Here is an 11,531-nt window from a genome sequence, read left to right on the forward strand (position 1 = left end):
ATTTGTAGGCAGTTCTGCAAAAGACTAACTGATATGAGAGGCCCAGCCAACCAAAGTTGTTTCTTCACCTCTGCAACTATCTCAGTTCTACTAAAACCATTTTGAGTACTCTGTCTACAAAACTCAGAGCTCTTTTCAGAGTTTGGAAGTAAAGGAGATTGGAGAGAAGGGTTGTTTTCTTCTTCCATATTTCTTCCTTATCCGTGTAATTTCTGCAGGGAGAAGGAATAAAAGCTTAGCTCAAGGATCCACCTTCGCCATGTGTGCAGCAAACATATATGTGTGGATTTTTTTGACGCAAATACCCATTCTATATCTCTTAAATAGCTAAATTAGCATCGCATAGTTTTAACCTGTCAAATGTAAATTTCTGTATAACTATCAAATGTCTCGTATAACCATGTGGCTACTCATATTGGCACTACTATGTTTTGATAATGGGACTAACTCACCTTGTCTTTTTTATTTAATAAGTTGTCAAAAACAAATTACAATTCCCAAGAAGCTCTCTTAATCGGCTTCAGTTTTATGCATAATTTTAATCTGAAACGCAAATTTCTGTATAGCTATCAAATGTCTCGTATATATAAATGGCTACAAGCTACTGATATTGGCACCACAATCTTGATAATTGGACTAGCTCGCCTTGTCTTTCATTATTTAACAATTTGTCAAAAGCTATAACAATTCCAAGAAAGCTCTCAACAACTAATTAAATAATAAAAGAAAAGGTGAGTTAGTCCCATTATCAAAAAACGAAGCACAAACTTAAAAATTGTATAGATATAAGATATTTAATAGCTATTGAAAAATTTATCTGTATAGAGTATTGATAGATAATCATTGAGAAAATTTTATTTATATGATATCTAACAATTAAGGGAAACTTTGCATTTGAAAGGGCCATCCACGTTTTCCCACTGTATATAGAGTCAGTAACTTAAACCAAGTTTACATGTCTGAGGTTTTAAATCATCTCATGTGGCCACCTAATTTTTTCCATTACACACAGTATAGGTAGTAAAGATGAGGTTTTAAAAAATCATGGGGGCGACCTAAATTTTCCCATTATATATAGTAGTAGGGATTTGCTAAGCTCCATCGTAAAAAAGGGTTTTCACAGCTGGTCTGTCGCACGTCAGACCAGCCATCTCGTTAATGGAGACAACAGCTTTTGCAATGGACGCTAGCAATTCCCATGGTGGTATAGTTAGGGGTGTGCATTAATCAGTTTAAACCGAAATAACCGACCAAACCGAATTCGATCAGTTATTTCGGTTAGGTTAAAAAATATATCGGTTCGGTTTCGGTTTCCATCGATTTTTTTTTTTGGGTTTACCGAATAACCGAACAATGGGTTAGATGAAAACCGTTAACGAAAGGGGTGTCCTGAGTAATAAAAAGGGGTGAATAAATTAAACCTAAAAGCTAAAAGACTTGGGGTTTTCTGTTCTTTTCACTTCATCTCATCTCACAAAAAACAGAGCTAGGATTTTCTTCTGTCATCTCTGCCGTCTCTCTCTCTCTCTCGTCTCTGCCGTTTTTTTTTTTTTTAAATCTTCTTTCTGGTTTGGGTGATCGCTAAAAGTTCTTGTATTGTTTATCAATTAACCCTCTCCGGTAATTTTATCATTTCTGAGAAAAGGGTTTGCTCGGGGCTCCAATTGAAGGAAGAAAGGGAGTCAACTACACCAATCTTAGATTTCAGGTAATTTTTATCTATTTTTCCTCTTCATTTGATTAATTTGTTGGTGATTTTTGGGAGCTCCAGCCTCCATCAGATTCATCTACTCAATAAAATCTTGGTTTTTCTTCTCAGCTACTGGTTTTTGTGGGCAATTGAAGCATCGTATGCTGCAAACGTTTCAGGTATGGATTCATTCTTGCTGCAATTTTTTGATTTGTTTTGCTTTCATGATGAATTTTATCTGTTTGATTTGTAACTACTTGGGATGTGCTTTTATCTTAATCATCTAGAACTTTGGAATGTAGTTTTTTTTTTCCTTTTATTGTTGGCTACTGCTGATTACAGTAATGTTGTTATGTGATTTGGCCTTCCATTTTTCTCCCTTGGAACATGGCAATATTTTGTTCATACATAGGTCTGGAATGTTGATTTTTCTCTGTTAATGTTGTGGGTTTGGATTTTTCATAAGTTTTTTCCAATGATATTTTAATCCTTTCTCCATTTTTTGAGTGAAATTCAGGCTTCTTTGAGTTTTTCTTGCTTAATTTTGATTTTATTTATGTGATCTAGTCTTGCAAATATGCAAAAACTTCATGTCACCTTGTCAGGTTATTTATGTGATCCATTGCTGCCATGATGCAATCCATTGAGAAGGAATTTCATTTTCTAAATATGCCTGATTAAATGACGTCTGTTTAGATTAAATGTTGTAGGATAATAATTCCTACTTACATGGATTGAATGGTTTGGACTTTGGAGTAGTTGATGGTATTGAGATTGGAGGAGTCTGATGGAATGATAACTTTTGGATATATAACTTTTGGATAAATCCAAAACTAACATCTAAAACTGAGAATTGGTTTATCAAGAACCCAACTCCCAATTTTACTAGGAATCAGTTTAGGACTCAAAATCAATTATCAAAATCCAAAAATAAACATGGCCTAAACTTCTAAGCTCCTATCATTCCTCTTTAGTAATTCGAACCATAGCAGAACTATCTTTTCAATAATGGATTTAAGGCCACAACTTTGATGTTTTTAGCATACGGATTTCGGACAACAAGAGCAGGCACATGGAATTTTAAATGGAATGAGAAGTAAAATTAAAATATAAATTTTAATTCAAAAAAATTATATTAAAATTTCCATTCCGGGCAAAATCAGAATACCATCTCTTGGGGCGGGAAACAGACACCGTCATTTTCCCCCTTTAATTTTGCCCTGGCATGTCAATTCCGTCCCCTTGATTCCTCTTTTTAAACCAAATGTGAAATGCTAGAATCGGGCGGAATCAGAATCATATACAGATTCCAGAGCTTAATTCCGGCAATGCAAACAGCATAGACAAAAAGTAGCCAAACCCAAGCCCTCAATCTATGTCCATACTCATAGCAGTGCAGTGAAGAGAGAAAAAAGGAAGGGAGAGATTACATATATTTCATGGAACTAAGAAAACAAGACCAAGGTATACTACTCCATCTCAAACCTATAATATATAATACACAAGTAGAACAACAACCTTTTATGAATTTCAAGAAAGTTTTCTTCTAATTACAAAGTTTTGTTTTATTCAACTTTTTAGATTTTTCAATTCAATAAGAAAGGTTGTTGTGACCGCCAAGAATGAGGAAGATGAAAGTTTCTTAATTTGATCAAATTCTCCAGCTATTTTTTATTTCGTCTGTTTAAAACCCTAATTTATGAGGGCTTTCCTCTAAAAAGGAAGGGTTCTGTTCAACTGTGTTAGAAACCATTGTTCTGTCTGTGTTTAAAACCCTGATGTTGGTTTTTGGTTTCTATTTTTCTTTTTTCTTTTTTGGATTGTGAGTTCTTATTTGTGTTTTTCATTTTAACAGAGAATTATTATCAAGAAGCACTTTTCTTTCAGTTCTGGCTTTTTCTTTGCTTCTATCTTCTTTTCTGTACAATTCCATCTTTATATATTCAAGTTGTTCTCTTCAATTCAGATTTGAAAATATGGACTTAATTTGAGGAAGATAATTAGTAGATGAGATTGGCTTGCACTTAAAAGGCATTTAGGAATAAATTGGGGTAATTGGAGTATGTTTTATGTTTTATAATGGAATACTCAGTCGAGTACCGATATTTGTAGTATAATCTAAAATGCAATATTCATTGACTTGGTTCATTCACCAATTCTCAAGAATCATGTTGGGCAGTGTAGCTCAATTACATCAATATGCAGTAATTGAAGACCTATATATATATATATATATGTGTGTGTGTGTGTGTGTGTGTGTGTGTGTGTGTATGTGTGTGTGTGTGCCTAAAAAATCAGCTTCATAGGATCCTCCAAACCCTTCGAACCGTGGAGGCAAAAAATGGACAGATTTGTGAAGGTTTATACACGTCCATTTTACCTCCACAAATCGTAGGGTTGGAATGATCCTATGGAGCTGCTTTGTTGTGGACACCTATCTATGTGAAGGCCAATCAAATGAATGGTTTGGATCACCCAAACAATATGCCTTCCATTGTATTTTAAGGTAGTGTGTAGAAACCGTTTTCTACACAACCGTTTTCTACACTTGTGTGTAGAAACCGTTTTCTATATATATATATATATATATATATATATAGATATATATATATCTCTCTCTCTCTCTCTCTATATATATATATATATATATATATAGAGAGAGAGAGAGAGAGAGAGTTAGAGTTAAGTGAAGCTACACATACGTAGCTAACTTAGCTACACCGACGGCTTAAATACAGTGGGTCTACATTATTTGGGTGATCCAAACCATTCATTTGATAGGACCTCACATTGATAGGGTGTGCCCAAAAAATCAGCTCCATTGGATGATCTCAACCCTTCAAACTGTGGAGGCAAAAATGGATAGATTTGTGAAGGTTTTTACGCGTCCATTTTTGCCTCCACAAATCGTAGGGTTGGGATGATCCTATAGAGCTGATTTTTTGGGCACACCCTATCTATGTGAGGGCCCATCAAATGAATGGTTTGCAGCACCCAAACAATGTGGGGCCCACTGTATTTTAAGCCGTCGGTGTAGCTAAGTTAGCTACACGTATGTGTAGCTACACTTTTCTCATATATATATATATATATATATTTATATGAGATCCCTTACTGAACTTTGGAATTCTTTCCATTTGTTATCTTCTTATATAAGGAGATCTCTCCCTGATATTTTCACTGAGTTCCCAATGGATTCCATGTCCCTGCTCTTATTGTCCGTATGCTAAAAGCATCAAAGTTGTGGCCTTAAATCCATTATTGAAAAGATAGTTCTGCTATGGTTTGAATCACTAAAGAGGAATGATAGGAGCTTAGAAGTTTAGGCCCTGTTTATTTTGGATTTTTATAATTGATTTTGAGTCCTAAACTGATTCTTGGTAAAATTGGGTGTTTGGTTCTTGATAAACCAATTCTCAGTTTTAGATGTTAGTTTTGGATTTCTGCTATTGTTGGAGTTCAAGATCTTGTTTATGGTGATTTTTTATTTTTTTTTTGTATATCGTGATTATGTCATAGATTTCCTATCATTAGAATGATCTGAATTCTATTTCCATATTTTGAAAAAAAAATTCAAGGAAATAATTTTCCATGTATCCAAACACCCTTGAGGGTTTTTCTTTCTATGAATCTAAACATCGATTGCAGATTAAGGGTTTCTTTGTTTTGAGATTAATTTACTTCCTCTCCTTTTCTTTAATTTCATTTCTTTTAGTGAAAAGCTGATTACTTGTAGATTTTTGAGATTTTGAAATTTTAGAGTTCTTGATCTTGGATAACTGAAATATTATTGTGTAGGAGCTTGGGATTTGAGCTTTGGTGATTCGTTTGAGTAGTTGATGTTTATCTTTCAAATGATGCTTGGGTTCTTATAGAAATTCAATTATAGCTCTAATAATCTTTCACCCAAATGTCTTCCAGAGTAATCAGATTAACGGCCATAATCGAAAAAGATGTTACCAAGAAGAACTCGAAACTTCGTTAGCCATAGCGAGATAATTTTACAAAACTTTTGCACTAGATTCATTTGTAGAATCGCTACTCATCGAGCCTCATTTTGTACTAGTTTGGTCGAGGCACCTAAATATGCAGAGCTACCGAGAAAGCTTCAAAACTCGGAAAGAAAGCCATTTGTAACTGGCGTAAATGAACTCAAACGTAGAGCAAGACTGGAGAGAGAAATGAGGCAGGAAGTGCGCGAGATTATTTTGCACCCCCCTGAAAATGGATTGTTAGTGAAGAAACTAGTCCCAGTTGCACATGAGGTTTACGCTGCCAGGTTCGAGCTTTTTCATTGTGTTTCGAGGATTGTTGAAAGCATCTCTGTTCATTCATGCAGGTAAAGCTGTGGTCCACAATTTTGATTTTGTGGGGCCTTTTTGTTTCTTTTTTTTATGTACTGGGTATTCAATTTCCAAGTGCAATTCTAAATATCAAATTTGATTATTCTTGATTTCTTGCTACCAGTTCAGATTCTAATTTGATATTCGTTTGTTCTCCTATAGCTTGTGTGGAGAAGTTCATGTGGGGCCTTTCCCACATAGAATCCATACGTGCGACATTGCCGGGAGTCCATCTAGCAAAGAGCACAACTGGGTAAAAGGTGGTGTTGAACATGTTCTCCCTCTCGTGGAATCCTTTCATCTATATGACAGATTGGGAAGAGCAGTTTCACATGAAGAGCGACTTCAGGTTGACCGCATCCCGGGAATTGTAGAACTTTGCATTCAAGCGGGTGTGGACATTCCTGAGTATCCAACAAGGAGAAGGGCCTTTCCTGTATACAACATTGCTGGGAAGATGATAGATTTCGAACGGAGGTATCCACGGGACGATACATGTGGAAAGGATATACAACCATTTGGGTTTTGGGAGAGGAGCACGAGTCCAAGGGATGACAACTCTCAGTCCTCTGCCTCTGATGATCTGCAAGGTTTGTCTCATAAGTTAATTATTCCTCCTTTTTATTTTAATAGTTGTTTTAAGAAAATAGCTGACCTCTAGCGTTCTTAGTTGGAAGATGTGGCCTTTTGCGTTTCCACTTCTTGATCTTTTCATGAATATAAGGCCTCTGATCACACATGAATGACGATGGATTTTAGATCCAAAATCCTAATTTTGAAAATATATGGACTGTGGCAGAAAAAAAGTGATGAGAACTCCATTTATTTGTTAAATGACTGGAACTTTTAAAAAAAAGCTTGCAACTGACAGAACTGGAAATCTTTTGGCCATACATAACTGAATATGGAGTGTATTAAGTCTGAAATGGAGAAGTACAACCCAAAATCATCCCTAAAGAAACTTATGAGAGATTTATTTGATATTATACCACTCAGTAAAACTCGGGAAACTTTTCACCATCTTCAAATAAGCCTCCAACAGTATTAAAAACGCTTAGAAGACTGTTTTTTTTTTCTGGCATGTTATTATTTGCTACTTTGAATGAAGAACTTGCCTGTTTTACAAAAAGATTGACACTTTTGTCATCAAATAATAAGAATTTTTAGTACTCACTTTTAGGGCAAGCTGGGTCAACTCCAATGGGTTCAGAGTTTGATCATTGTGCTTTGGAACATTGGATGAAAACCTAATGGTCATCGATTAGGAAGGTAATAAGAATACAAAGGTTTCTGGATGTGTCCCTAAACCATGTAAAGAGAAATTAAAATTCTGACTGCTAAGGTATATGGGTTCAGACTTCAGAATCTTCAGATGTTGAAGGACAATTTGTGGGAGAAGTTATCGGATATTTTTCGAATTCATTGAGAACCGAGAAGGTTGCACCATTGAAGTGAATCCTAATGGAACTTTTTCCTATTGGATTTTCAGGAGGACAAATGCTGCTGTTCTAACAGATATTTCAATCTTTCCCCTTTTTTTCTGGTGTATGCAAATATAACTATAGGACGTGCTTAATACTTACCACTATTTCTCTAGAGATGCCAATGTATTTTATTTGACTTACCTATGCCAAATCAATCTTTCCTGCTCGTACCACTCCCTCCTTGGATTCAGGCAATGTTAATAGATTACCTTGGGTCATAAAAATAGCCTATTTTCTTCTCAATTGACTCCTGCATCCTTTTTGTTTTGAGTAACCAAGGGGTAATCTCGAACTTCATTCATTCTTTGATTTATTCATGTAATCTCGAATTTCATTCATCCTTTTCTTTTCTGAAAAGTAATGATTTTATTAACAAACTATAAGCAGATTACATCATTGGGATGAGTCATCCCACTTGTGTAACATCAGTTACTTAGTCCCTTGTGTACAAACACTCCCAAACCAAATCATTCAAAAAAAAAAAAAATCCCAAACCAACAGTCCTAGTATACTTCTTTTTCTTTGGTATACCCATTTCCCTTATGTGGAGCAACTCTGAATCTCCTAGGGCTCCACCCTCTGCTGCACAGTGGCTCGGTTGCCTGCAGCCTGATTAAATTTCAGAAAGAAGTACACATGCAGAGAGTTTGGGCACTTTGAATTCAATCCCTTAATTCCCCCTCATCTCCACTGCCCGATCCGTCGGGAGTATAACCAACTCATCTGACATCTCTTTCCGCACCTTTTACTAATTTATTGGCATGTTCTTTTGACTTGTTCATGCTTTTCTGTTTATGTTTAGTTTTCATGAGATGTTTCTAACCTATATCATGGTGCCTGGATATGTGTTTGTGAACATATGCGAATTTTACCAACTTTTAGTGTGTATCTAGGTTCTAGCAGGCCACAAGATTCAGTGTATAGAGAAGTGTTCCTATATTTTTAACAAGCAATACGATAACATCAAAGATTAGCATTAAGATTTCTCCCCATGGTAAAATATTGCATGCGATGTTTGGATTAAGTTGAAATATTGGAGGAGTTTTCAATCATGAAAGTCTCTCTTTAAGAGAATGCAGAAGAGCTTTTAAACGATGTGATGACTTTTTGGTGCAGCATGTGGTTTCAACATTCATGCATCCCTCTCTTGATAAAATCAAGAGTATAGCCTTTGATTAAAACTAAGCTAGATAGGTGGATTGATAGAATGGGCCAAGAGAGAGGAGGAATGGGCAGTGGGAACTTTGATGGGCTAGATTCGTGCTGGTTGGATCTATTTTTTATTTGGTTGTTTGGGTTGCTTAGACTCTTGGTAGTAGGACAAACTTCCTTCTCATTTAGTAGTTGTTTGAAGAAAAAAATAAGGTTCCTCCTATTAATCAGGTGTTTGCTTATGTGCAATTTAGCCTTTCAGATGGTCTTTCTTAATTCTGTCTTATAGCAGTGATTTTAGTTCACTGGCTGTATTTTTCTTAAAAAGACCCATTTTTGTGTTGGAACTTTCCGTATGGATTTCTAATAATCAATATGAATGAGTGTTCTTCAATCATGGCTGTTTCAACAACAATGGGAAAGGTGTTTTAACCAGATGCCCAATATCTGAGAGTTCTACTGTTCTCATTGAATTAAACTGTAGCTTATAAAACTTTTTCTAACCACACACAAATTGCGAACTGATTAAGCAAATTAATATCCAATTTAGGGTATTTCTCTCTTAATTTGGCAAACTGGTGACCATTTTGTTTGTGCCTCACGCCTGCTGTTCTTTCTTGGTAAAGGGTTTGGACCAGATCATCCTCCTTGGTAAATTTCTAAGCATCTGATCCTTAATATAAATAAGTTTGCAAACTTTTTCATTGCATATTATTGCACACTTGCAGATTTGGCTGTGCGCGGCATGAAGGCATGGAAGACAATGCAGTCAGGGACCTTAAAACTCATGCAGAAATACGCAGTCAAAACGTGTGGATTCTGTCCAGAGGTCCAAGTGGGGCCCAAGGGCCACAGGGCGAGGATATGCCAAGCATACAAGCACCAATTAAGGGACGGACAGCACGCATGGCAGGACGCGACTATTGACGATTTGATCCCTCAGGTGTATGTATGGCACGTTAAGGAACCTTGGGACAGTAAACCACTTGTGGATCGGTTGAAGAGGTATTATGGGAAGTTGCCTGCAGCAGTGGATCTCTTCTCGCAGGCCGGTGCAAATGTGGGTGAGGATTATGCAGGTCTAATGAGGGAAGACATTGCAGTGCCCGAATTGGATGAAGAGAAGTGGGTTGTGTGAAGCCTTGTAGATTCTAGGACAGGGTCATTTTGATAAACAAAGGATTATTGACTCTGAATTGGTAGATTCTTTCAGTGTTGCCTACAAGGGTGAAAGAGGAGATCTTGCACTGGTGAGATGGTGAAGGTGGATGAAAACAGTTCTTGGGAATTTGGCGGAGAGAATTGGAAGAGGGGACTCTTCCAATGCTATTGTGTGGGCTAGCAATAAGGCTTATGGCCCGTGGCGCCTTGCTTTCAAGATTGATGAAATAAGGGACCTGGTTGCTTCTGTTCGTCTTGTGATGAAGCATACGCGGCGATCGGGCAATGATCTTGCTGATGTTCTTGCCAAGGGTGAGGTGGATCGTGATTCTTTGGTTGTTGACACCCCTACTATTTTGTAGCTTCTTCCTCTGTTTTTTTTTCCAGCCCTGTTACTTGTTTCGGATGGGGCTCTTGCATTTTCATTGTTGTCGGACATCTTGGCCCTTTGTACTATTTTTGATTTAATGCAATCTCGTTACCTATCAAAAAAAAAAAAGAGTTGGGAGAGGGGGAGGGAGCTGATACTTTTACTTGATTTTAGACTCTACTGGCCCATACAACTCAATGGGAATTCCTAAATCCCTACTAGGAATGATTCTCAATGAAAGATGGTGTACAGTACTAAAGCACATCATGTATTTGACCATAGATGGGTGTTTGGATGATCTTGGCACTCATTTGCTACTTATAGTGGAGATCAGAGTGGGACCCATCTAAGTTCAGCAAGCTGTGGACCAGGTACAATGACTTGCCCCGTTCTCTTTTATCTTGGCTGAGCTGTCTTCTGAGTCGGTGTTTTGCCCTACCAAGTCAATCAAAATTCCGACTCGCCTGAGTTAATGAAAAACTGACCCTCGCCCAAGTTGACTCCTTATCGTTTCCGAGTTCTTGTCCGAATCCATGTTTTGAAGCACCGTGGATTTGAAACTCGACCCAAAATCTGGGTCAAGTCTCCAGGTCATTTTTTTGTGTTCAAAGAGCCTGGTCATCAACACTGATTATAGCAAGGGTCCCACCTTCTTACCAAAGTAAATGGTGCTAGGTGGATAAGTAGTTTTTTAACCCAAGAGAAAGGATGAACATGAAGAAAATATGAAGAAGCTAACAAGGTGAGACTGAAAAAGGATTCACGACCAGAAAACCTTTTCTTTAGGTAGAAAGTATGGGATATGATGACATACATTTGTTTGATGCAAAACCCAATGATACTCCAGATCATAGTGTTTTGGGCCATTGATCTAGTGGGCCATACCATGAATAAGCAAATATATGCAAGTCTTTTCACCCATTTGTATGTGGGATAATTAATCTTTCTTTTTCTGCTTAATTTGTTATGATCTTCCATTTGGAGGTAGTTACCAAATGCCAGTTTTGGCCTGGTATTTTTTAGCTATGACCTATCTATGTGGTGGCCCACTAATTACTGAAAGAACATTCTTTCAGTAAATTCTTAATCCTTGAAACCGCTAGTTCTTATATCCTTTGCCATTCTGCATACTTCTGTGGTTGCAGATATATAACTCGGTGGGTTGCTCAGTTTTACAACTCGTCCGAATAGCTATTAAATTCCTTTGAAATGTAAAGCTATTTATAACTATGAAATATCTAGACTAATTATAATGGGGGATTTTATATGGCGTGTGGTGCAAAGTCCAGTATTTTCAAAATGTACAGTGCGGGCCCCTTCATTGGATGATC

The 11,531-nt window shown here is 36.9% G+C and overlaps 1 protein-coding gene across 2 annotated transcripts; it reads left to right on the forward strand.

The window, feature by feature from the left end:
- The first annotated feature begins 1,465 nt into the window (after nucleotides 1–1,465).
- LOC143859282 (APO protein 3, mitochondrial-like) lies at nucleotides 1,466–10,366 on the forward strand. 2 transcript variants are annotated; one of them, XM_077369988.1, is made up of 5 exons: nucleotides 1,466–1,708; nucleotides 1,820–1,869; nucleotides 5,612–6,029; nucleotides 6,196–6,623; nucleotides 9,398–10,366. In XM_077369988.1, exons 3-5 carry the CDS (start codon nucleotides 5,644–5,646, stop codon nucleotides 9,805–9,807), a joined length of 1,224 nt encoding a protein of 407 aa, XP_077226103.1. In that variant the 5' UTR covers nucleotides 1,466–1,708; nucleotides 1,820–1,869; nucleotides 5,612–5,643; the 3' UTR covers nucleotides 9,808–10,366. The 2 variants fall into 2 exon arrangements, with proteins under 2 accessions (XP_077226103.1, XP_077226104.1); XM_077369989.1 differs by having other exon boundaries at nucleotides 5,757–6,029.
- The last annotated feature ends 1,165 nt before the right edge of the window (nucleotides 10,367–11,531 follow it).

The sequence above is a fragment of the Tasmannia lanceolata genome, unplaced genomic scaffold (assembly GCF_043159265.1).
Source record: "Tasmannia lanceolata isolate RefF3 unplaced genomic scaffold, GAP_Taslan_0.1 ptg000029l, whole genome shotgun sequence".
Lineage (NCBI taxonomy): Eukaryota > Viridiplantae > Streptophyta > Magnoliopsida > Canellales > Winteraceae > Tasmannia > Tasmannia lanceolata.